General features: G+C 36.9%; 1 protein-coding gene across 9 annotated transcripts in view; it reads right to left on the bottom strand.

The window, feature by feature from the left end:
- The window catches only part of MIPOL1 (mirror-image polydactyly 1), a 336,828-nt gene that overhangs the window by 107,950 nt on the left and 203,521 nt on the right, over window positions 1-25,357 (bottom strand). For 8 of the 9 annotated variants that reach the window (XM_055556697.1, XM_055556692.1, XM_055556694.1 and 5 more), the window contains one exon: window positions 17,361-17,455. In XM_055556697.1, the coding sequence (XP_055412672.1) occupies window positions 17,361-17,455 (95 nt within the window). Of the gene's footprint in view, window positions 1-15,857; window positions 16,803-17,360; window positions 17,456-25,357 lie in introns of those variants that run through there. The other variant, XM_055556699.1, reaches the window with a different exon arrangement.

The raw sequence follows: 25,357 nt of genomic DNA, 5'->3' as shown, positions 1-25,357 counted from the left end.
AATCCTAAAGGAAATTAGTCCTGAATATTTATTGGAAGGATTGATGCTGAAGCTCCAATACTTTGGCCACCTGATGTGAAGAACTGACTCATTGGAAAAGACCCTGATGCTGGGAAAGATTGAAGGCAGGAGGAGGAGGGGACAGCAGAGGATGAGATGGTTGGATGGCATCATCAACTTTATGGACATCAGTTTGAGTAAGCTCCAGGAATTGGTGATGAACAGGGAGGCATATGTGCTGCAGTCCATGGGGTTGCAAACAGTTGGACACGACTGAGTGATGGAACTGAACTGAATGCTCATTACACCTTGTTCAGTTTTGCTTATACTGTTCTTCTAAGCTAGAATGCCCTTTTTCTTTCTCCTCTCTTTCTTTCAGAATCTTATTTGTTCATATCTCAATTTCCAGGCATTTCATAAATCTTCATTTTAGTCTGCAAAAATTTCTCACTTCACTTTCTTTTTTTTTTTTTTTTTTTTATTATTTTTTTTTTTTAAATTTTATTTTATTTTTAAACTTTACATAACTGTATTAGATTTGCCTCACTTCACTTTCTATGGCAATGTCCAATCACTTTATTTAAAAGCTTATAATCTTATATGCTCATTTTCTTTTTTCTATCTAATTGTATTTATTTGTGGGTGATAATTGTATCTTACCCTTTGCTACTCTATTTATTATAGGAGACTACACAATCCTCTGCATATAGTAGGGTCCTGAAACTGAAAATGACTATTTGGTTAATGTCAGTGATTGTGCTAGGGCTCTGATAAAATAACAATACCACAACATATAAATAAAAGTAAACGTTTGGATAAAATCACTTTCAGGCACAGTATTACCTTTGTTGTCTGACATATGATATACTGCTAGAGCTTAAAGGTTCTCAAAAAAAATTCAGAGGTAGCCTATTTATAAATCCAGACACTGACTGCGGTTGTAATTTGCAGAGTTTGGCTGAACACAGACAAAGACTGTTGAACTCCACAGCAGATCAGGTTCTTTTATCATTTTAACATGTCCTTAACATGGGCTTTGAGGCATGTTTTATGTGATAAACATACCAAGTGTATCCAAATCAGAAAAATAATGCTGAAGTACCAGTTCTACCTTAGCATTATTTCTGAGAGGCAAGGGTGGGGGAAGCTGTCTGGCAGATAGTGCAGAAGGCCCAAGATGGGTTATGTAATATTTATACTTCCGTTACTGGACCTGATGTGACCTAGGGCATGTTAGTTTATAGCTCTGTATTTCAGTTTCCTCATCTGTAAAAAGCAATAATACCTCACAAGGATGTTGAAGGGATTCAAGGGATTCAAGAATATAATGTTTGTATTGAACTCCAAGATACAAGATAGAATTAGGAACATAGCTTTAAAAGTACATCCTGATTATTTTCTGGAGTAGATTCTAAAACAGAAAACATGGTATATTTTGAATGTGTACTACATGAAACGTATGTTTTTAACAGAGTAGAAAAAATGAAAAAATTATTAAATTCTCAATAGATTTCTGAACTTTAAAATTCTGTGTGAACAACACCTGAAAATAAACTGCTAATCAAAAACGGCCAAATCTAAATTGAAACATAACACTTTGACTAAATATTTTTTAAATGTCCTGTAACGAGAAAAAAAATTAACCTTTTAATTCCAGTGAAAACTAGTTCCCAAAGAAAAAATAAATAACTCCATATTGCAGTCAGAATATTGCATTTTGAGCCAAAACACTAAAAATATTTAATATCCATTAATAGATTCTCAAAGAAAAATGAATGCTGGATCACTATAAACTCAGCATAGGCATCATAACAACAATCAGTTCAGTTCAGTAGCTCAGTCGTGTCTGACTCTTTGTGACCCCATGAACCACAGCACGCCAGGCCTCCCTGTCCATCACCAACTCCCGGAGTCCACCCAAACCCATGTCCATTGAGTCGGTGATGCCATCCAGCCATCTCATCCTCTGTCGTCCCCTTCTCCTCCTGCCCTCAACCTTTCCAGCATCAGGGTCTTTTCAAATGAGTCAGCTCTTCGTATCAGGTGGCCAAAGTATTGGAATTTCAGCTTCAACATCAGTCCTTCCAATGAACACCCAGGACTGATCTCCTTTAGGATGGATTGATTAGATCTCCTTGCAGTCCAAGGGACTCTCAAGAGTCTTCTCCAACACCACAATTCAAAAGCATCAATTCTTTGGCGTTCAGTTTTCTTTATAGTCCAACTCTCACATCCATACATGACTACTGGAAAAACCATAGCTTTGACTAGACGGACCTTTGTTGACAAAGTGGTTCACACTTATTACTTAAAATCTGTACTCAGGTATGATACAAAGCATTTGACAACTATTATTTTATTTTGATTTTCCTCAAAATTAATATAAGCAGCTATTAGTATAATTTCAATTTTACAGGTCAGGAAATTGAGGCTTACAGAGGTTATTACCTATCAAAGGTCATCTTGGCTAGGAAGTCAGAATCTACACCATCTGTCTTATTACAGTGTTAGCTAGGAATTAAAACACTATTGTTGTACTAAAAGAATAACTGCAAAACACAAACTTTACAAATAAAAAAGATAAACACAGGTCTAATTAACTGAGATTTAGAAATAAATGGTTTTCTTTATATAAATTATAATTGAAGTCTATTTATATCACCTTTTAGCATATTACCAATTATTAACAAAAACCAAAAAGCAAATATCTATTAAAGTCAGAAGTTAATCTTGACTCCCTGGTTTCACTTAGTTTTCAAGTAACAGAGTAGAATAAGTGACTGAGTGATTATTTCAATTTCAAATCATATACAACAAAACAAAGAACAAATGAAACCAATCAGAAATGTATACTCCTCAATTATGAGCCAACAGTGTGACTTTCCAGATTAAAATCTCAATTTTCACATTTTTCCATATAATTGATGTTTTAGAAAAATTTTATATTTTACAGTTCAGATTAGTTAACCAAGCCTGTTTGTAGCTGTTTAGTTGCTAAGTCATGACCAACTCTTTTGTGACCCCATGGACTATAGCATGCCAGGCTCCTCTCTCCATGGGATTTCCCAGGCAAGAATCCTGGAGTGGGTTTTACCATTTCCTTCTCCAGGGGATCTTCCCAGCCCAGGGAGGAACTCTGTCTCCTGCATCAGCAGGCAGCTTCTTTACCACTGAGCCACCAGGGAAGCCCTAACCAAGCCTGACAGGACAGCTAAACTTTCTATGGATTAAAACAAATTTAAATACTTATCAGATCAATGATGTCTAATAAAACTAAATTTAAAAATATTAATACATAGGATTTTGATTTCTTCCTTGTTTCATGAAATAACAGAATATTGTTTATTTGTGATCTAATCTGAACCAGTTATTTGGGGGAAAAAATTGGAACTATGATAGAATACTGACAATCACAAAACTATTAAAAGCCCAAAGGGAACAAGATACAGGGTATAACAACATTTAAAACTTAGCAACTAAAGCAAATAGTAAATTAGCTCCTAATAAATTCGGAAGTTTCACAAATATCTGAAGTCTAAAATAGTAAAAGGAACAAAATATTTTAATATTGACCTGAGTTCATAAAACACATTTTGGCTTGGAATTACAGAAAAAAACATTCAATTAGGCCTTTTTTGACCTTTGCAAAGTTTTGGAACATCACCTTCAACTTCAGAGAACAACTACTTCATGCTATAAAGAGTGAAGACTCTAACTACTTCATATATATTTAAGACTGGAATATTTACACATTTAAATGCTTAACTGCAAGTAAACATTTGTCCTTTTGGGAGAGGCCCAGGTGGAAGGGCCCCATGGCAAAATGACAGTGTAAGTCCCGGATATCTGACCGTACTGCCAGCGCCACCCAGTCTTACAAGTACTGCCATGTCATCATTAGCATCCTCAGTCAACATTTACTAAGCTCTTCATGACAGCAGTGGCATTAGAAAGTTTATAAAAATCAAGAGTAGCTCAAAGATCTCAGTTTATTGTAACTGGTTATCATGTAAGTTAACCTTGATATTTGGGGGTTTTTTTTGCAATTGATGAATCAAATTGTTTCTGAACAAAGGCCTTTGTTATTAGCTATTATTTCCACTTATTTTCAATATTTCAAACTAGATTCAGTAAAACTTTAATACATTCAATAATATATATGTCACATGTAGTGAGAGAAAATGTTTATAATACAACTATGCTAAATTATGGAGAAGGCAATGGCAACCCACTCCAGTGTTCTTGCCTGGAGAATCCCAGGGACGGGGGAGCCTGGTGGAGGTGGGGATCGCACAGAGTCGGACACAACTGAAGCTACTTAGCAGCAGCATGCTAAATTAATCTAATTGCACTGAGCAAAGTCTCTGGAAATATGAAGGAATCCTCTCCTTTCATTGTCATTTCTGGCCAGAACCCAATGTTCACAGGACTCAATTCTTTGAAAAGGTATCCTTTCCCTCACTAACTGTCCTGGGCCCTCACCTCTACCAATGGCAGAAGAATGTTATAACAGGCTAATACTTCTTTTAAAATTGCTAATAATTTTTTCTTTCTTTTTTTTTTTATAAAAGTGATTGAATTTCTGCAGTGTAAAGTACTTGAAAAATAGTTTAAAATATTTGGCAAACTTAAAACATAAGTGAGGTTATCGTGTATATACGTATCTATTTTATAAGGTAAGTGAATCCACTTTGAGGTGTCATTCCTTTATGTATCTCATTGTTTCCTAAAGCACAACACTAATAAACTAAATTAAAGAGATGAACTTCACTGATATAATAAATAAATTATACACACACATATGTATATATTATAGACCTATTTTTCATAGAAGCTTATTTACTTCTGCTGCTGCTAAGTCGCTTCAGTTGTGTCCGACTCTGTGCGACCCCATAGACGGCAGCCCACCAGGCTCCCCTGTCCCTGGGATTCTCCAGGCAAGAACACTGGAGTGGGTTGCCATTTCCTTCTCCAATGCATGAAAGTGAAAAATCAAAGTGAAGTTGCTCAGTCGTGTCTGACTCTTCGCGACCCCATGGACTGCAGCCCACCAGGCTCCTCTGTCCATGGGATTTTCCAGGCAAGAGTACTGGAGTGAGGTGCCATCGCCTTCTCTGTATTTACTTCTAGGCATCAAATTTAATTTGTGCAGGTTACTATGAATAAAGTTGCAAAACTTTATCAAAATTTGCAAACTCATTTTTATATAAAAGTAACACATATATATATAAAAAATTCAAACACTTAATTAGGTTATGAATGCAAGTTAAAATTTCCTTTCCTCTCATTCATCACATACATATAATAAACTTAACTGTTAAACATACTCCCACTTTCCAGAAAACATGCTGTTGAGTTTCTGGGGTGTCAGAAAAATTTTTATTGACCCTTACAGATGCTCCAAGCACTGATTCAGGTACAAGATGCAGTGGTAAATAAACAAAATCCTTGTCCTGGCAGAACTTAATTTCTAGAGGACAATGCACAAATACATTATAGTATTATGCAGGCTTGTCCATTATTAAGAAAAATATAGGAGAGTAACAAACAATGTGATGCAGTGAGGAGGTAGACTATTTTAGATAATGTGGCCAGGAACATTTAAGCAGAAAGTTGAGCAAAGTGAAAAGTTGACTCGTGACACTATAGTGGTGGTGGTGGGCTTGTAGATTAGGCAGAGAAAAAAGAAAGTTGAGGTTTTGTGATGGGAGCATTCTTAGAATGTTGGAGATAATAAGAAACCTGGTGTGGCTGGACCAAAGCAAGAGTAGACACCTGTTAAGAAACAAAGTTAGAAAGGTAGCAGGGGCCAGTGCATATGTGTACAAACACTCCTTTTATAATTAAATAAGAAAGGACAAATATCTGGAGTCACTATATGATTTAGGCAGCTGTTGTTAAATGGATGAAGTAAGCAGGATACTGTTGACTCTTCAGTGTCCCTTGGGCAGCAAGGAGATCAAACCAGTCAATCCTAAAGGAAATCAACCCTGAATATTCACTGGAAAGACAATGCCAAAGCTGAAGCTCAAGACTTTGGTCACCTGATGGGAAGGGACAACTCATTAAAAAAACACAAAAACCTGATGTTGTGAAAGACTGAGGGCAGGAAGAGAAGGGGGCAAGACAGGATGAGATGGTTGGCTGGCATCACCGACTCAATGGACATGAGTTTGAGCAAACTCTGGGAGATAGTGAAGGACAAGGAAGCCTGGCATGCTGCAGTCCATTGGGTCACAAAGAGTCGGACATGACTGAGCAACAGAAAACAACAAAATCAGGATGGAAAATGTGGTAAAATGGTAAATGCCGGCCCCTTTTAGGGAAGGTAGCCTCTACTTAGCCTCAGCTAATTGCTAAAAAGCACAGGTATAATGGTTAATTTTATGTGTTAATGCAGCTAGACCATGGTGCTCAGCTGTTTGTTCATCGAGCAGTCTAGATATTGCTGCAAAGGTATATTTTATATATGATTAATATTTAGATCAGTAGGCTTTGAGGAAAGCAGATTAGTCTCCATAATATGGATGGGTCTCAGCTAATCAGTTGAAGGCTTTAAGAGAAAGACTGAGATCTCCTGAGGAAGAAGGAATTCTGCATCTTGGGACTTAAAACCACACAATTCATTCCTGGTTCTCTAGCCAGCTGACTTGCCCTGCAGATTTTAGACTTACCAGTACCCACAATTGCATGAGCTACCAGTTGGCATTAGTGGTAAAGAATTTTCGCCTGCCAATGCAGGAGACGTAAGAGATGGGGGTTTAATCCTTGGGTTGGGAAAATCCCCCAGAGGAGGGCATGGCAACCCACTCCAGTAGTCTTGCCTGGAGAATCCCATGGACAGAGGAACCTGGTAGGCTACAGTCCATAGAGTTGTAAAGAGTTGGACATAACTGAAGTGACTGAGTACAGCACACAATTCTTTAAAATAAATCTCCCTCCCTGTATATAAACAGTCTATTGGTTCTGTTTCTCTGGAGAACCCTAACACACTTGCCATGCTAAGGATCCCACATGGGCAGATCTTCCAGCTTTTTTTTTTTCACCTTGGAAACAATGTTGCAAATGAATATGGAATAATGCTACTGTTTCCTACATATTTTTTTAATTGGACCTGTGAGAATTTATTCAAGGAATATACACAGGTGACAAATTTCTAGGTAATGGATAATGCTCTCCAGAATGGCTTTAGAAGTTTACACTCTTACTTCAATGCATGCAGGGTCTTCTTTATTTACAGTCTGCCTAAGCCCCCCTCCTTTTTTAATTCTAAATTTTAAGAAAGGTAAAATCCAAACAAATGCTACTGATAATTGTTTTCAAATTTGAACACTGTTGGCCTAAAAGAAAAGAAACTTTGTTGGCAGATAAGATACTTCATCATATAAAGACCTTGTTTTGCCTACAGCCCTACAAATCACTAACTGAAAAGCTGAACTAGGTCCATGTTATTTCCAATCAATTTACTCATCACTGAGTTCTTATTATGTGCATTGCACACACTATCACTCTACAGAAGAAAGTTTTAATCTGAAGAGACTTTCAATCTAGTGTTAAATTTGACTGTCTATTCATTTGCTTGGCAAATATTTACTGAAGGCTTGTAATATATAAAAAATACAAGCCTTAGAAGGGAAATTAAGAGAAATATTCATAAAGGTGTTATACCGGTGAGCATGAGGTATGTATGATGAGAGAGCATTACATATAATTACGGTAATGTTAGGTAGTATGAGATCACTTCCGGTTGAGAAGATCAGGAAAACATTACCAGAATAGTTCTTAAATTGTGTTTTGAAGGCTCAGTAAGAATCTGATAGGCAGAGATTGGGAGAATTCCAGGAATAAGATGAAATAAAAAGAAAGCAGTGAAGTGGGAAATTTGGGGTATGGCCAGGAAACAGTGAATAATTCATTTTGAGAGTATAAATAATAGTCAATTTAGTATAACAAATATTTGTTGGGTGCTTATTATGTGTGAGGTAGTGTACTAGCACCAATGACACAAATATGAATGAAACCAGAAGATAAAAGGATGATTGGTGGAACACTAAACCAGAGATAGCTACTGCTACTGCTAAGTCACTTCAGTCGTGTCCGACTCTGTGCGACCCCATAGACAGCAGTCCACCAGGCTCCCCCGTCCCTGGGATTCTCCAGGCAAGAACACTGGAGTGGGTTGCCATTTCCTTCTCCAATGCATGAAAGTGAAAAGTGAAAGTGAAGCCGCTCAGTCCTGTCCGACTCTGTGCGACCCCATGGACTGCTGCCTACCAGGCTCCTCTGTCCATGGGATTTTCCAGGCAAGAGTACTGGAGTGGGGTGCCATTGCCTTCTCCGAAACCAGAGATAGAGGTGGCAGCAATATCAAAGGTTCATAAGTGTTTTAGGTTAAAGGGTCTGGAATTTATTGTACAGGTAATATGGTATTTCCCAGGTGGTGCAGTGGTACAGAATCTGCCCGCTAATGTAAGAGGCGTAAGAGACAAGGGTTCAATCCCTGGGTTGGGAAGATCTTCTGGAGGAGGGTATGGGAGCCCACTCCAGTATTCTTGTCTGGAAAATTCTATGGACAGAAGAGCCTGGTGGGCTACAGTCCATGGGTTGCAAAGAGTTGGACATGACTGAGTGCATGTGCACGCACATGCGCACGCACACACACACACACACACACAATGTGGTATTATTAAATACTGTTGATATCTGATTGAGAGGTTGAGAATAATGTTTCAGGAGTCTTAAGAGGAGTAAGAAATGGAGACAAGTGGGTGATGTAGCTAGAAAAACCTGGGCATGAAATTATACAAGACTGGTCTAAGGTAGGAATTTTGCAAAGGAAGGAGACACTGCAAGGAAAAATTTAGCAAAATTTAGTTACTAATTAAATTTTAAAAAGGGACAAATCAAAGATTACCTATGCAGAAGGCAACAAGCATCTGCAGAACTCTAATAATAGTGCCAAGACCAAGGGAAACACTTTACTTTTTTATTTACTAAAATACAAAATTAATTTTTTCTCAAGCTGAAGAAAATGATGTTAATAGATGGCAGACTCCAGGATCTATAATTAGCAGGCCCATTCTAAGTCTGGATCTTTTGCTATCCATGATAATTAAATGGCAGAATATTTTGTTAAACGCTCTTCAAAGAGGAAGCTGAACCATTTTACAGAATAAAAAGGAGCAGTTGAGAGCTATACATGTTGAACTTTCATGTTAAAATAAGACACAGAAAACAGTGAAAGTAATGCAAAAAAAAAAAAAAAAGTCCTTCTAAATTCAAAGTCATAGAAGACATAAAATATTTTGGTAGCCTCTGTAGTTATTTAATTGTCTTATATGTCAATAAAGCAAAAACATTTAAAGTATTTTGATCAATGATACTATTAATACATTTCTTTGGCACAGTACTTTATAGTTTTCAAAAACATTAAAAAAAAATCATCTCCCTAATTGTCATAGTAAGTCGCTTAGATCATTCACAAACAGGTGCAACTCACTGGTATAAGAAGCTAGTTCTTAATTCCAAATATCACTAAACAAAAAAATCTAATCTACTTCATACAAAATGGTTAGAAATGTCACAGAATATTAGAACTAGAGAAATCCCCAAGTCCAAGTTAAAGAACTTGAAGCCTAGAAAGCCTGGAGCTTGTCTATATCAGAAAAAAATTTGGTTAATGGCAAAGATGCTCTTTTGATTTTTTATTAACTGTTTTGGCAGTATGGTTCCATAATACAGTTCCACAAAAATTAATTCCAATAAAAATACAGATATAACAAAATGTTTGTGTCACTGGGTAGTCCAATTAGAACACAGAACTAAGAGTTCAGGATTGAGTGTTCAACCCCTCTTGATGAGGGATTTGCATGTTGCCTCATGGCTAGAGTTTGCATGCCGTTGACTCTTATTGATGCATAGTTCTGACTACTGAATGAGAAACCATCACCATCACCATCACACACACACACACACACACACACACACACACACACCCCAAACCCAGCCAGAGCCTAGCAACAGTCAGTAATATTTCTGATTACGAAGGACAGGATATATAAAGACCAAAAAATATATAAGTAGTAAAAGGGACCCATACTAAATAAAATTAATAAAAAGAATGTAGGAAAAAAAAAAAAGCATCCCACTCTCTTTTTGAGTATATTTGACATGGTTTCTGTCTTTGTGGCTTTTATGACTTAGAAATGTAATATATCATGAACCCAGTAAGTAGGATTTATTTTTAATCCAGTATTCACTAGGCCAAACATTCAAGCATTCTATTTAATTTTTTACAAAAATACTATTACAATCAGAGGAAACATACCACCTTAAAATATGAAGCAGAGTATTCAATATTTGTGATGTTCTAGAATGTCAAATCTGCCATGTTCTGAAAGGCATCACAACTTCTCACTTGGAATTGAACAAAACAACAAAAATTTAAAATATAATCTGCTGCTATTATGAGTATATTAAATCCTAGTCTACTGGCACTGAACAACAGGATCTAATTCCTATCTACACACTTGAATTTACACTTTTTTAAAGCAGAAGTAAATACAGAAGTACTATAAAATCAGCAAACATTGAAACTTAGGGTTTCTCTCGATTAGAAAAGAGTTTGTTATTATTATGCCTCCTGAGCTTAGGAATGCAGCACTACAGGTTTAAAGACCAGGAAAAAATCATTACTAAATACAAATCTAACTCCTACAAGTTTAAGATTCTTCCCTGATGAAACAGTTAAGATTTACACTAATGAAGCTGTTAGATGAATTCAGTATTTGGCAGAAAGGAAGGCACTAACACTTTACTAATAGCACTTTTGTAATAATAAAATTTATTCGAAACCTTCACATTGATTCCTCTGCTGCTATCCTCTCTGCTTTAATGCGAAGGAGCCATCACTTATACTGGTAAGTTTACTATCGCTACCCATTCACCTCACCTGCCCCGTCCCTAACTGTTCCGAAGGACACAAAGGCCAACATTTCCTTTTCTCAGTATTCAAAGTCTTCTAGGACTCAAAGGAAACAAACAGAATAGAAAAATCTCCTAATACATACTTCCATATTCCTATTCCCACTCGGGGAAATGAAACGCTTATAGTAAACAGTAGCTCTTGGTGTAACCCAGCTAAGAAAACAACTTTTTAGAAAAAAAATTTGAAAGAATAAGGTCAATATCTTATGGGCTTCCCTGGTGGCTTAGACGGTAAAGACTCTGTCTGCAATGCAGGAGACCCGGTTCGATCCCTGGGTTGGGAAGATCCCCTGGAGAAGGAAATGACAGCCCACTCCAGTATTCTTGCCTGGAAAATCCCATGGATGGCAGAGCCTGGTAGGCTACTGTCCATGGGGTCGCAAAGAGTTGGAAACAACTGAGTGACTTCACTTCACTTCAAGGTCAGTATCAGGAAGAATAAAAGTCATTAGCATATTTTAATATGCCCCTAACACTAATGACTGATCACATATCCTCTATTGCTTTGGCTGTTGGAAAGTTTAAGACAGAATTATTCTTGAGGCTTATTCTTTTGCCGTTTCATGGTAAATATGCAAGCTGACTTACTCCTGGCTCTAGCTTCTTGTCCTATTCCTATATTTTTCTTAGTGTATTTTTTCTTAGTTATTGATAAGCAACTTTCTTTGACATGACCATACACATGTATGTGTATATATATATATGTATATATATTTATGTGTAAAACTGATTTGAATAACTAAAAGTGCATTTTTTCTTAAACTTTTTTTAAAAAATACATTACCTGTTATGACATACATATACACATGCAAACACACGTGAAAATTACAGAGTTAGTCTTGGCTTTCTTCACAATAAATATGAAACTCTTTCCCCTGTCTTCTACAGCAGAGGAAACTTTGAAGAAAAAAAAAAGAGTACTATCTCTATGAGTTAGTTATGTTTCATGTATGGATCTGTAACCACCATCTATTTGGGTGTGTAAGAAATATTGTTTACTTTCACTTAAATTAGAATCTGGGATTCCAGGAAATTTAAACTTTATTGTTTTTGGAAATTGCCTCTCTCTTCCTAGAGTTCTACATCCCAGGGATCTTACTCCTATCCTATTTAAAATAAATTCCTGAATATCCTCACAGAATGTTTTCTATACCTTAAAAAGGAAACTTAACTGTGAGCTTAAATTTATTTATATTCATAGCTATTCTTATCTCCTTTACTCCTGTCTATAAGCACATAAGGTCTATAAGCACTCATTCTTATCTCCTTTACGCCTGTCTATAAGCACATAAGGTCTATAAGCACATTCATAGCTATTTTTATCTCCTTTACTCCTGTCTATAAGCACTCCTGTCTATAAGGTGACCATCTTCCTGCTCAAGGCAAACCCTTCTACAGATTCTTAATTCCATCTCTTTTTAAATTTGGGGGGATGCTGTTCTAGAACAATTCTCTCTTGGCTCTTTCCAATGAGTCATAAACATGTTCAAATGTCTGCCATTCTTCAAAAACAAGAGACATAATCCTTAACCCACTTTCCTTTCTTCTTAGCTATAACATCTTTCTTGTTCAGGTTTCTTCAAGGATCACTCAAACTGATAGTTCAAACAGCTATTCTTCTCTCCCTCAAGTCACTCTTGAACTTACAAAAAAATTGGCTTCTATACCTAATACTCTATTAAAACTACTCTTATAGATGTCAATAATGGCCACCTCATTTCGAACAAAGGGGATACTTTTTGCTCATATCTTAACCATTTAAAAACATTTGACTTTTTAAAATTTTTTAAATTAAAATCTCCTTCCTTGGCTTCAGTGATATTGTTTTTAATTCTACTCTTACCTCACTGACCTCTTGTTGTAAAAAGAAATTTAACATTCAGTTCAGTTCAGTTCAGGCACTCAGTCATGTCCGACTCTTTGTGACCCCATGAATTGCAGCACGCCAGGCCTCCCTGTCCATCACCATCTCCTGGAACTCACCCAAACTCACGTCCATTGAGTTGGTGATGCCATTCAGTCATCTCATCCTCTGTTGTCCCCTTCTCCTCCCGCCCCCAATCCCTCCCAGCATCAGAGTCTTTTCCAATGAGTCAACTCTTCGCATGACGTGGCCAAAGTACTGGAGTTTTAGCTTTAACATCATTCCTTCCAAAGAACACCCAGGACCAATCTCCTTTAGAATGGATTGGTTGGATCTCCTTGCAGTCCAAGGGACTCTCAAGAGTTTTCTCCAACACCACAGTTCAAAAGCATCAATTCTTCGGTGCTCAGCTTTCTTCACACTCCAACTCTCACATCCATACATGACTATTGGAAAAACCATAGCCTTGACTAGACGGACCTTTGTTGGCAAAGTAATGTCTCTGCTTTTGAATATGCTATCTAGGTTGGTCATAACTTTCCTTCCAAGGAGTAAGCGTCTTTTAATTTCATGGCTGCAATCACCATCTGCAGTGATTTTGGAGCCCCAAAAAATAAAGTCTGACACTGTTTCCACTGTTTCCCCATCTATTTCCCATGAAGTGAAGGGACCAGATGCCATGATCTTAGTTTTCTGAATTTAACATTGGTTGAACACTAATAATCAGCCAAACACTGTGTGAAGGGTTGCAAGTACTTAAAACAATTCTAGAAAATTCCCTGGTGGTCCAGTGGTTAGAACTCTGTGCTCTCACTGATGAGTGCATGGGTTTGATCCCTGGTCAGGGAACTAAGATCCTGCAAGCTGTGTGGCCTGGCCATAAAAAATAAAACAACACAAAATCTCTATGTGGTAGGTACTATAATTCTCATTTTGTAAAATGAAAATGGTCTTGGAGAGGTTCATTTATATAAGGTTACACAAGGCAGGGCTGTCTAACTGCAAATCTCTGTAGCTTTACTACATTATCAGCAATTAAAAAAAAAAGTAGCAGTGAGAGGGGTCTTTGTGAAGCTTATCTTTGAGCCAATAATTGTTAACTATTTAAAAGAGGTTATGTAGCTCTGTTAGATTCATGTAGAGTTTAAAAAGTCTTTGAAAGATAAATGTTTAATCCACATAATTTTCAAAAATCTTTCAATAATCCTCTGCAATTCAGCAAAGAGAAGGACTATCAAGGTTTGTTTTTCAGTAAGTAAGGTCAATTTATGCAAGATTAGCACATCACCCTCAGCATTCTTGGACACTGTCGCTTTAACGACAGAACACCTGCTGACCTGCCTCATGGCAGGAAAGGGTGCCATAAAAACTCTCCCTATCAATGGGGTGAAAAGACTGCACACCACACCACAACAGCCAAGGTCTAAGCGCAAACCACCCCTATCAATGGGGTGAAAAGACTGCACACCACAGCACAACAGCCAAGGTCTAAGCGCAAACCACCCCTATCAATGGGGTGAAAAGACTACACACCACACCACAACAGCCAAGGTCTAAGCGCGAACCACCCCTATCAATGGGGTGAAAAGACTACATACCACACCACAACAGCCAAGGTCTAAGCACAAACCACACAGTGTTCATAAGTCTTAATAAAGGCTTCTGTTATTCTCCCAAGAAGCAACCCTAACTTAATGCAGCTAACTGAAGTGTGCCTCTAAACTGGCAGCCTTCAAACTTGGCTGCACATGGGAATTTCTAAGTAGATTTAAACACACCAAAGCAGAGTCTTACTCCAACAGACTCTTAAGTAATCAGTCAGGGATGGGATGGGGATCAGGATTTTTAGAGGCTCCTCAAGTGATTCTATTGCATAATTACAGCTGAGAATCCACTAGTTTAAAATATACAATTGTGTACTAAGTCGCTTCAGTTGTGCCGAACTCTTTGCAACCCTATGGACTGTAGCCCACCAGGCTCTTCTGTCCATGGGGACTCTACAGGCAAGAATACTGGAGTGGTTTGCCATTTCCTCCTCCAGGGGATCTGCCCAACCAGGGATCGAACCGGCATCTCTTATGTCTCTTGCATTGGCAGGCAGGTTCTTTACCACTAGCACCACCTGGGAGGAAAGACTGTTATATTCATGCTCTTAAAAAAAAAAATAAGGATTTGACATCTTCAACTACTACCAGGGTTCTGCTTGCCCACATACTTACTGATTCTAATTGCAAGTAAATGATTCCCCATGGTCAGTCATCAACCAAATATACTTGGAATTCGGGAACTGTCTTAGTTTCCTGAGCTGCTGTAACAAAGTACCCAAACTAGGGGGCTTAAAACAACAGAAATTTATTGTCTCACAGTTCTGGAGGCTACAAGTCCAAAATCACGGTTTCAGCTGGATTGTGTTTTCCATGAAGGCTGTAAGGGAGAACCCTTCTGGCTTTGGGCGTTTGCTCCAATCCTTGGTATTCATGTGCTTGTAGATATCTCACATCTCCCCAGGCACAAGGCTGTGTTTGCCCTGGGTCTTCACATAGTCTTCCCTCTATGCCTGTGTCTCTGTGGCTAACTTTCTACTTTTTATAAAAACTTCAGTCATATTGGGTTAGAGCCCATGCTAATGATCTCATTTTAACTTGATTAACTCTGTTAAACACCTTGCTGCTGCTGCTGCTAAGTCGCTCAGTTGTGTCCGACTCTGTGCGACCCCATAGATGGCAGCCCAACAGGCTCCCCCATCCCTGGGATTCTCAAGGCAAGAACACTGGAGTGGGTTGCCATTTCCTTCTCCAATGCATGAAAGTGAAAAGTGAAAGTGAAGTCATTCAGTCGTGTCCGACTCTTAGCAACCCCATGGACTGCAGCCTACCAGGCTCCTCTGTCCATGGGATTTTCCAAGCAAAAGTACTGGAGTGGGGTGCCATTGCCTTCTCCGTTAAACACCTTATTTAGACCAAATAAGAGGACATTCTGAGGCACTAGGGGTTAAGACTTCAATATATTTTTGTGAGGGACATAATTCAACCCATAACAATAACCACTTAGCATTTACATCAAATAACACTGTTTCAAAGCATGGGTTCTTAACATGAGGATGGGAAAAAATTTTTATCTTTATTTTTTACTCCTCATGTAAGTACAGTATTTCTTACGATTATGAACACAGGCAACAATCTTCAGTAGTATTATTAGTGGTTCTTAAGACTTTGTGTCCATAGAAATCATTGGTATTTTCAGGTCACATTTCAGTGTTTGCAGTCATCTTCAAAATATTATTTATAGTTATCACTACTTAGAAATTACAGTTTTTAACAGACTTGCTGCTAGTTATTTAATGTATTAGTGCATTAATATATCATGATGTAATACCTTCATAATTTTATTTCAATAAAAGTGATTTTGATTTAATTGAATTTTATGCACTGAACATTATTTTGAGAAGGGGATCAAAATTAAAAAAAAAATCTTTCAATAACCTACAGTTCTAGTTAGTGAATTCTTCCATTTCATACTTGAGGTTTTTTTAATCTTCATAGGTATTTAAAAATATGCAGTGCCTTGTACATCATTTTCAAACCTTTCATAAAAAAAAACTATGATCCACCGTGAAAATATATATTTTACATGTAGCTCAAGACACAATCCGGAGAAGGCAATGGCACCCCACTTCAGTACTCTTGCCTGGAAAATACCATGGGCAGAGGAGCCTGGTGGGCTGCAATCCACGGGGTCGCTAAGAGTCGGACACGACTGAACGACTTCACTTTCACTTTTCACTTTCGTGCATTGGAGAAGGAAATGGCAACCCACTCCAGTGTTCTCGCCTGGAGAATCCCAGGGACGGGGGAGCCTGGTGGGCTGCCGTCTATGGGGTTGCACAGAGTCGGACACGACTGAAGTGACTTAGCAGCCAGACACAATCGTCTCTCTCACACACAACACAAAACTGAAACAAAAATGTCACAAAACAATATTTACCCTTACTGCACTCTTGACATTTTCTATTCTATCTCTATTCATTAAAAAATGCCAGTGTGACCTACTGAATTAATTTGACAACTAATCTTGGAGCATAAATTAGTCTTAAAAATCCTTTAGTGGAGTTCCTTTAGAAACTTCTTATACTGTGATAGTTGAAAGGCTGTTATTACTGGTATTCATGTACTATTTTAAAAATATATGCCTTCATTTCAGAGGTGCCATTTAGATGAGCAAATAATTCAAGAGCTAAGCAGGCTCCATTTAGACAACTGGTTAAGAGTTACGTAAACTTTATAATTCCCATTTTATAATGGGAGCCTCAACTTAAACTTTACCAAATACCAGAAGGAAACAAGGTAGAATAATAAATATTTTATGCCTGAATCATTTTAAAATTACAAAAATGTCTTAAGTGTATAATGTTTAATTTCATTGAGGTATTTCCTCATTCACCACTATAAAATTGGGTAGAAACATTTTCCAAACTAACATTTATTTATGCCCAGGATAAAAAGAATTTTACCTGTAGTAAACTCGAAGTGTCTGGATTTCTTCTTCCAGTTTTTTGTACTGCTGAACTGAGGTTTCTCTGGCTTGTTGCATAGCTAACAACTTTGCCTGCAAGTAATTAACATTTTAAGAAATTTAATAGCAGTTTGGTACCTTTAAATACACTACTATAGTATGAATAGAAGTCTTTAATTTCTGGGAGTTTAAAAACCCATCAGTATTTTTAGTAGTGGTTCATAATTTCCCACAAAATAATTCGATTATATTAATAACAGAAATATTAAAGACATGAACATATTTAATTTACCAACTTCACTCATTACTAAACTTCAATCTTATTCATCTGTATCATCAGATATATGCCTTTCTGCAATGTTTAACTTTACACACAGAATTCAGAATGTGGAACATGGGTTCAGAGCATTATCTAGAGTAGAGATAAGCACAATGGGTGTTTCACATATAAATTTTATGTGGCTCCACTGCCTGATCGCTAGATTTTCTTTTAACTTTATTAATAGAAACTCCGAAAATTCTAAATATGTTAAGCCATCTTTGATATTTAACATGAAAAAAACTGCACAAGACTACAACCTGATTTTTACAGATATGATTTAACCTCTTCAATTCCTTTTCTGCAGGGAAAAAAAGGTATCTAAAGGGAGAATGGCAGTAATTTTGAATGTTGGAGATATTTTACTCAAGGGTTGCTATTGTTCATCTTGGCTTATAATAGTCAAATTTTAAAGTCTTACTCAGTTTTTCAATAGAGTTCAATAGTAATTTTAAAAGAATTGTACCTTCCAAATATCATTCCCAAAATTTCCAGCATAGTCAAAAAAAGTTATCAACCTGCCTTTTAAAGTATGGTACTGGTAAGTCAGACTTTAATTTTGCTTATTTAAAGCTTAATTTGCATGAAAAAGGCTGTCTTTTACTTTAAATGTGTTTGATAGATAACATGAAGCAAATTGTAATCATACATGTCACAAAGTGCACTAATGGTAATAATTAAAAAGTAATCAAAAGTTGGAGGTTGAATGAAATTCATTAATTTTGCTGAACTCATATGATTTCACTGAAATTATTTTCTTGCATAAGAATGAAGTCATGAGATAAACTGTGAAATCTGATCATAGGAAAATTAATGAGTGCAATATAAATAAACATTAAACAGTGCCACTTTTCTATTTTAATAATGCAGAATTATAAAAAATAGCAGTTTAAATTTTTATATAAAAGTTAAGCACCAAATTAATTAGCTATCTGCACTAGCAAATCCTAAGAGTTACTTTTAATTAAATTTAAGATGTTCAAGTACTTGCTTTAACATGTCACATTCTAGAATTATGGATGAAATAGTCTCAAAAATTATTTTTAAAAAAGCATTTAAAGCTGGTTCTTGATGCCAATAATAACAGCTTTGCTAATTTTCAGTATACTATAAAATGTAATTGAAAGGGTAACTTGCTTGACCGAATACCCACTGTGATTAATACGAAACCAAAAAGAATCGCCCCCAAAATATTTCACATTCAACTTACAAAACATCAGACATCCTGTTGCAAGTAATTTAAGAAATATCAACTATTTGACAGGTAATTGAGAATGTGATAAATAACAATGGGACAGTGTTAAGAACCTGAGATGATTATTTTTAAGCTTTTGTACCCGGTACTTCTGCAGAAAACCAAAAAACAAACCCAAACACAAAACAAAAAACAAAACCAGCAATGTTGTAGCAGGAAAAAGACATAACAAAGATTATGCCTAAGAAATTTTTGCATTGAAAATGGGATGTGAAAACTGTACTTAAATTCCCTTGCTTCGGGTAAAAATGAACATTTTATTCCTCTTCCTACACTCAGTTCACCATGAAGATTTGGTGTTGCTTCAAAGCAACCCATTTGATTTATTACTTCCAAATGTCTGATCTTATATCTAGGCAGTGGAGACTATGTTCAAAGCTATTATAAACCTTCTGGCCTTACAAGCTCCTTCCGCTACTTTATCAGATACACATTTATCTGGTCAACTTTTTTTAGGGGTGAGTAAATACCATTACCTTATGGCACAGTGATCCTGTTTGGCGGCTAGGATGAACTTCCTTCCCCACTACCTCAGGTACTCAATTATATGTGATCTAGAATTTTTTAAAAAATATTTATTTATTTATTTAGTTGTGCCGGTCTTAGTTGCAGCACGCAAGATCTTTGACCTTCATTGCGACATGTGGGATCTTTTTTTTTTTAAGCTTTGGTACACAGGATGTTTTAGCTGTGGCACACAAAAGCTAGTTGCAGCATGTGGGATCCAGTTCCTGACCAGGGATTGAACCCAGGTCCCCTGCACTGGGCATGTGGAGTCCCAGCCACTGGGCCACTGGAGGCGTCCCTATATGGTCTAGATTGTTCAAACAGAGTAGTCCATCCTGATAGCCCCAGAAGAAAATTGAACCTTGAAGACATCATTTGTATCCTGGTTCCCTGTACAGCAGACAGATCCAGATTCATTTATTGGACACATGAGTTTCTTCTTTTTTTGCACAGGCTAGTTTTGAGTTGGATTTATGGTATATGCAATGTAATGTCCCTGGTGGCTCAGAAGGTAAAGAATTTGCCTGCAAGCAGGAGACCTGGGTTCGATCCCTGGGTTGGGAAGATCCCCTGGAGAAGGGAATGGCTATCCACTCCAGTATTCTTGTCTGGAGAATTCCATGGACAGAGGAGCCTGGTGGGCTACAGTCCATGGGGTCACAAAGAGTATAAGCAATGTAAGAAAATTTAATTAATTTACATGTGCTGTTTTTATACCTATTGCATTTCCTAGTTTCATTATTGAAAGAAAAGTGAGTGTTAGTCACTCAGTCGTGTTGATTCTTTCCATCACATTGCAAGTCAAAAATGTATTTAATCTCAAAAACAATAAAAATTAGCAAACAACATATTTTTCCTGTTTCTCTGCCATCATATTTCCCATATTTCTGGTAATTACTTGTCAATCTCCCACCCCCAATCTTCAAACTACAAATATTCTGAGATTTCAAGTTACCTGTTTGTTGTATATCCTTCTAGAAATATATATACAAACATATATATATATTTACAACCAAATAAATCTGTTTACAATATTGATGGTATCTTTACACACTATTAAAAACTTTGTTTTAGGTTTAAAAGAAGTTTTGCTATTTCACTTTCTATTAAAAAAGAAATCTTTTATGCTAACCCATGTGTTGCACTCACTAATCACATTTCCTTCCTTCCCTCCAACCCCAAAGTGAAACATTTCCATGAATTTGGGTTCATCATTTTCAAGAGTATTTTATACTTTTACAATATAGTTATGTACTTACTATGTGATTGTAAATACATTTCTAAACTTTATATAACTCTGGGAGATAGTGGAAGACAGTGAAGCCTGGCATGATACAGTCCATGGGTCACAAAGAGTCAGACACAACTTAGCGAGTGAACAACACAATGACAAGCTATATATAAATGATACTCTCTACATTCACAGACAATTGCTAATAATTATCTTCACACATCGTGAACATACACTTTAAAATATATTTTTGAGCAAAGCCTACAGTGAGTCAAAATTTCTAAGTATTGCTGGCTCTCCCTATCCACAGGTTCCATATATGCAGATACTGGAGGGCCAATTAAGGAACTTGAACACTGCAGATTTTGGTATCTGTGGGGCTCCTAGAACCAATCTCCTCTGGATAACAAGGGACAACTATATGGTCATAGATTTAGACAAACACTGTACAAAAGTATAACGTTTTTTTAAACTTACATTTTCAGGTAAAAATTTTATTGAAGTAAAACATTCATAACATATATAAATTATACATACATGAATTTTTTAGGTAGGCTTGTTGAGTTATAATTGAGGCAAAGTAAAAATTCACCCATTTTTTTGGTGTACAGTTGTATACATTGTCACAAGTTTATATAGTTATGTAATAACAATAACAATCAAGACACAGAATATTTTCATTATCCCAAAATGTTCCCTTGTGCAATAATGCAATCAATGTCCTTTCTTTACATGTAGTTCCTGGCAACCAGTGATGTGATTTTTATTTTTACTGCTATAGTCTTCCCATTTCTAGAACATCATATAAATATTATATAGTCGACAGACTTTTGAATTTGGCTTCTTTTACTTAATGCTTTTAAAGATTCATTCATATTATTACACGGATTAGTAGTTCATTCCTTTGTATCACTGAGCAGTACTCCACTGCATGGATGTACTATAATCTGTATATTCATTCACCAGTTGATGGACAGTTGGACTGTTTCCAGTTTTTGGTAGTTTTAATAAAGCTGCTATAAACATTTGTTTATAGATAATTTTGTGGAAATATGCTTTCATTTCTCTTACTTAGGTAAACACCATGGAGTGGAATTGCTGGGTCCCATGATAAGTGTGTGTGTTTATATACTTTAAAAGTTATGTACTCTATTAAGTTATATACATTATAAAGAAACTGCCAAACATGCTGCCTAAATTGATAAAACTTAAAAACATCTGTGCTTCAGCAAAGGAAACCATACGTAAAATGAAAATACAACCAATAGAATGGGAGAAAATATTTGCAAACAATGTAACTGACAAAGGATTCATTTTCAAAATACACAAACAACTCATACAACTCAACAACAAAAAAAATCCCAAACAATTCAATCAAAAAATGGGCAGAAATAAATAGGCATTTCTCCAAAGAAGACATACAGATGACCAACAGGCATATGAAAAGATGCTCAACATCGCTAATTAACAGAGAAATGCAAATCAAAACCACAAAGAGGTATCACCACACATCAGTCAGATGGACCACCATTAAAAAGTCTACAAATAACAAATACTGGAGAGGGTGTGGAGAAAAGGGAATCCTCCTACACTGTTGGTGGGAGGATAAACTGGTCCAACCATTATGGACAACAATATGGAGATTCCTCTAAAAACTAAAAATAGAGTTGACATATGATCCAGCAATCCTACTCCTGGGCATATACCCAGATAAAACTATAATTCAAAAATACACATGTCCAAAGCAGCACTATTCACCATAGCCAAAACATGGAAACCTAAATGTCCATCAACAGATGAATAAAAAACAATGATGTGACACATATGTATAATACAATGCAATACTATTCAGTGATAGAACAAAATAATGCCATTTGTAGCAGCTTGGATGGAACTAGAGATTATCACACTAAGTAAAGTAAATCAGAAAGAGAAAGACAAATACCATAATACCATATCACTTATATGTGGAACCTGTAATGTGACATACACAAACTTATCTATGAAAGAGAAGCAGACTCACAGACATAGAAAACAGACTTGTGGTTGCCAAGATGGGGGCGTGTAGGGGAGGGACTGAGTGGGAGTTTGGGGTTCGCAGATGCAAACTATTAAATATACAGCATCAATAAACACAAGGTCCTACTGTATAGCACAGAGAATTATATTCCATGTACTGAATATAAAAAAGATTGTGTTTGCGAGTGTGTGTGTGTGTATATATATCTATGAATCATTTTGCTACACAGCAGAATTTACCAGAACATTGTAAATCAACTAGATTTCAATAAAAAACAAAGCAAAACCATCTGCGGTTAACCACAATAGCAATGCCATTTGTTGAATGCCTTCTATGGGTTGGACATTATACTGAGTATTTGAAATGCCAGGCTGGATGAAGCACAAGCTGGAATCAAGATTACCAGGAGAAATATCAACAACCTCAGATATGCAGATACCACTCTGATGGAAGAAAGCAAAGAGGAACTAAAGAGCCTCTTGATGAAAGTGAAAGAGGAGAGTGGAAAAAGCTGGCTTAAAACTCAACATTCAAAACACTAAGACCATGATATCTGGTTCCATTACTTCATGGCAAATAGATGGGGGAAAGTGGAAACAGTGTCAGATTTCATTTTCTTGGGCTCCAAAATCACTGTGGACAGTGACTGTGGCCATGTAATTAAAGGATGCTTGCTCCTTGGAAGAAAAACTATTACAAACCTAGACAGCATATTAAAAAGCAGAGATATCACTTTGCTGACACAGGTTGGTATATTCAAAGCTATGGTTTTTCCAGTAGTCAGGTACAGATGTAAGAGGTGGACCATAAAGAAGACTGAGTGCCAAACTGAGGCTTCTGAATTGTGGTTCTTGAGAAGATTCTCTTGAGAGTCCCTGGACAGCAAGGAGATCAAACCAGTCAATACTAAAGGACATCGACCCTGAATATTCATTGTAAGGACTGATGCTGAAGCTGAAGCTGAAGCTGCAATACTTTGGTCACCTAATGTGAAGAGCCGGCTCATTGGAAAAGACCCTGATGGTGGGAAAATTGAGGGCAAGAGGAGAAGGGGGTAAAAGAAGATGAGATGTTTGGATGGCATCACTGACTCAATGGACATGAGTTTGAGCAAGCTCCAGGAGTGAGTGAAGGACAGGGAAACCTGGTGTGCTGCAGTTCATGGGGTCGCAAAGAGTCAGACGTGACTTAGCGACTGAACAACAACAACTATATTCACACATCAGTGAGGTAATTCCCAGTATCCTTATTTTACAGATGATTAAATTGAGGTCCATGAACATTAATCAACTTGTAAATGTAACAGAGCTAGTGACTGACAGAACTCAAGCACATATTCAAGCCTATTTGGAACAAAATATGTATTTCTCCCTTAAACCTCAACATGCTAGCATTCTGGGCTGTGTGTGGGGTATCTTTTCTCTTTGTTTCCAGGTTTTAAAGTTATAACTGACATATAACATTATATTAATTTTAGGTGTACAACATCATGATTTTATATATATATACACACATGGTGGTGGTTTAGTCGCTCAGTTGTGTCCAACTCTTGCGACCCCATGGACTGCAGCCCACCAGGCTCCTCTGCCCGTGGGATTCTCCAGGCAAGAATACTGGAGTGGGTTGCCATTTCCTTCTCCAGGGGATCTTTCCAACCCAGGAATCAAACCCGGGACTCCTGCACTGCAGGCAGATTTTTTTACCAATTGAGTTATGAGGGAAGTCCTATATATACATACTGCAAAATAAATACCACAGTAAGTTAACATCCATCACCTCACATGATTACATTTTTTTTTCCTGTGACGAGAAGTTTTAAGATTTACTCTCCTAGCAACTTTCAAATACATAATACGGTATTGTTACTATTCCGTACATTAGTACTTCTCCAGAACTTATTTATCTTAAGTGAAAACATGTTGGTTAATTAATGTTGCTGCTAAGCAACTTCAGTCATGTCCGACTCCCTGCGACCCCATAGACGGCAGCCCACCAGGCTCCCCCGTCCCTGGGATTCTCCAGGCAAGAACACTGGAGTGGGTTGCCATTTCCTTCTCCAATGCATGAAAGTGAAAAGTGAAGTGAAGTTGCTCAGTCATGTCCTACTCTTCGCAACCCCATGGACTGAAGCCCACCAGGCTCCTCCGTCCATGGGATTTTCCAGGCAGGGGTACTGGAGTGGGGTGCCATTGCCTTCTCCGTAATTAAAGTTAGGTTAACCTTAAAAGTATCTCATTAAACTGTATCTATCTTGAGCAATACCATCTAAACAAGACCACCATTTGTACTATTAATGCTACTCTTCAAAATCAACTACATTATTTCCTTAGAGTTAGTAATGTAGAATCACAAAGAAAAGCCTACACTATTCACATCAGTGAACACTATTTGTATGGATATTGTGGAGAAACCACTTTTATCTTACCTTAAAATCTTGTTATGTTTGGTTTTGAATGTGTTTTAAATAGTAATAGTCTGATACAGTTAAACCTTTCTTTGGTAGCTCCAAGATCATAAAACGGAAATCTCCATAAACGGAGAACAGAGGCATCTGATCTTATGTATGATATCTACTAAAGAAAGAAATATACAGTACAAATCAAATCATAGAACCAAATCCTGAAAAGGATTTCAGAGGTAATATAGTCCTCTACTTTTATAGG

This window comes from Bubalus kerabau, chromosome 19 (assembly GCF_029407905.1).
Source record: "Bubalus kerabau isolate K-KA32 ecotype Philippines breed swamp buffalo chromosome 19, PCC_UOA_SB_1v2, whole genome shotgun sequence".
Lineage (NCBI taxonomy): Eukaryota > Metazoa > Chordata > Mammalia > Artiodactyla > Bovidae > Bubalus > Bubalus kerabau.
Note: the sequence above shows the minus strand (reverse complement) of the source record. Positions and strands in the feature narration are given on the sequence as shown.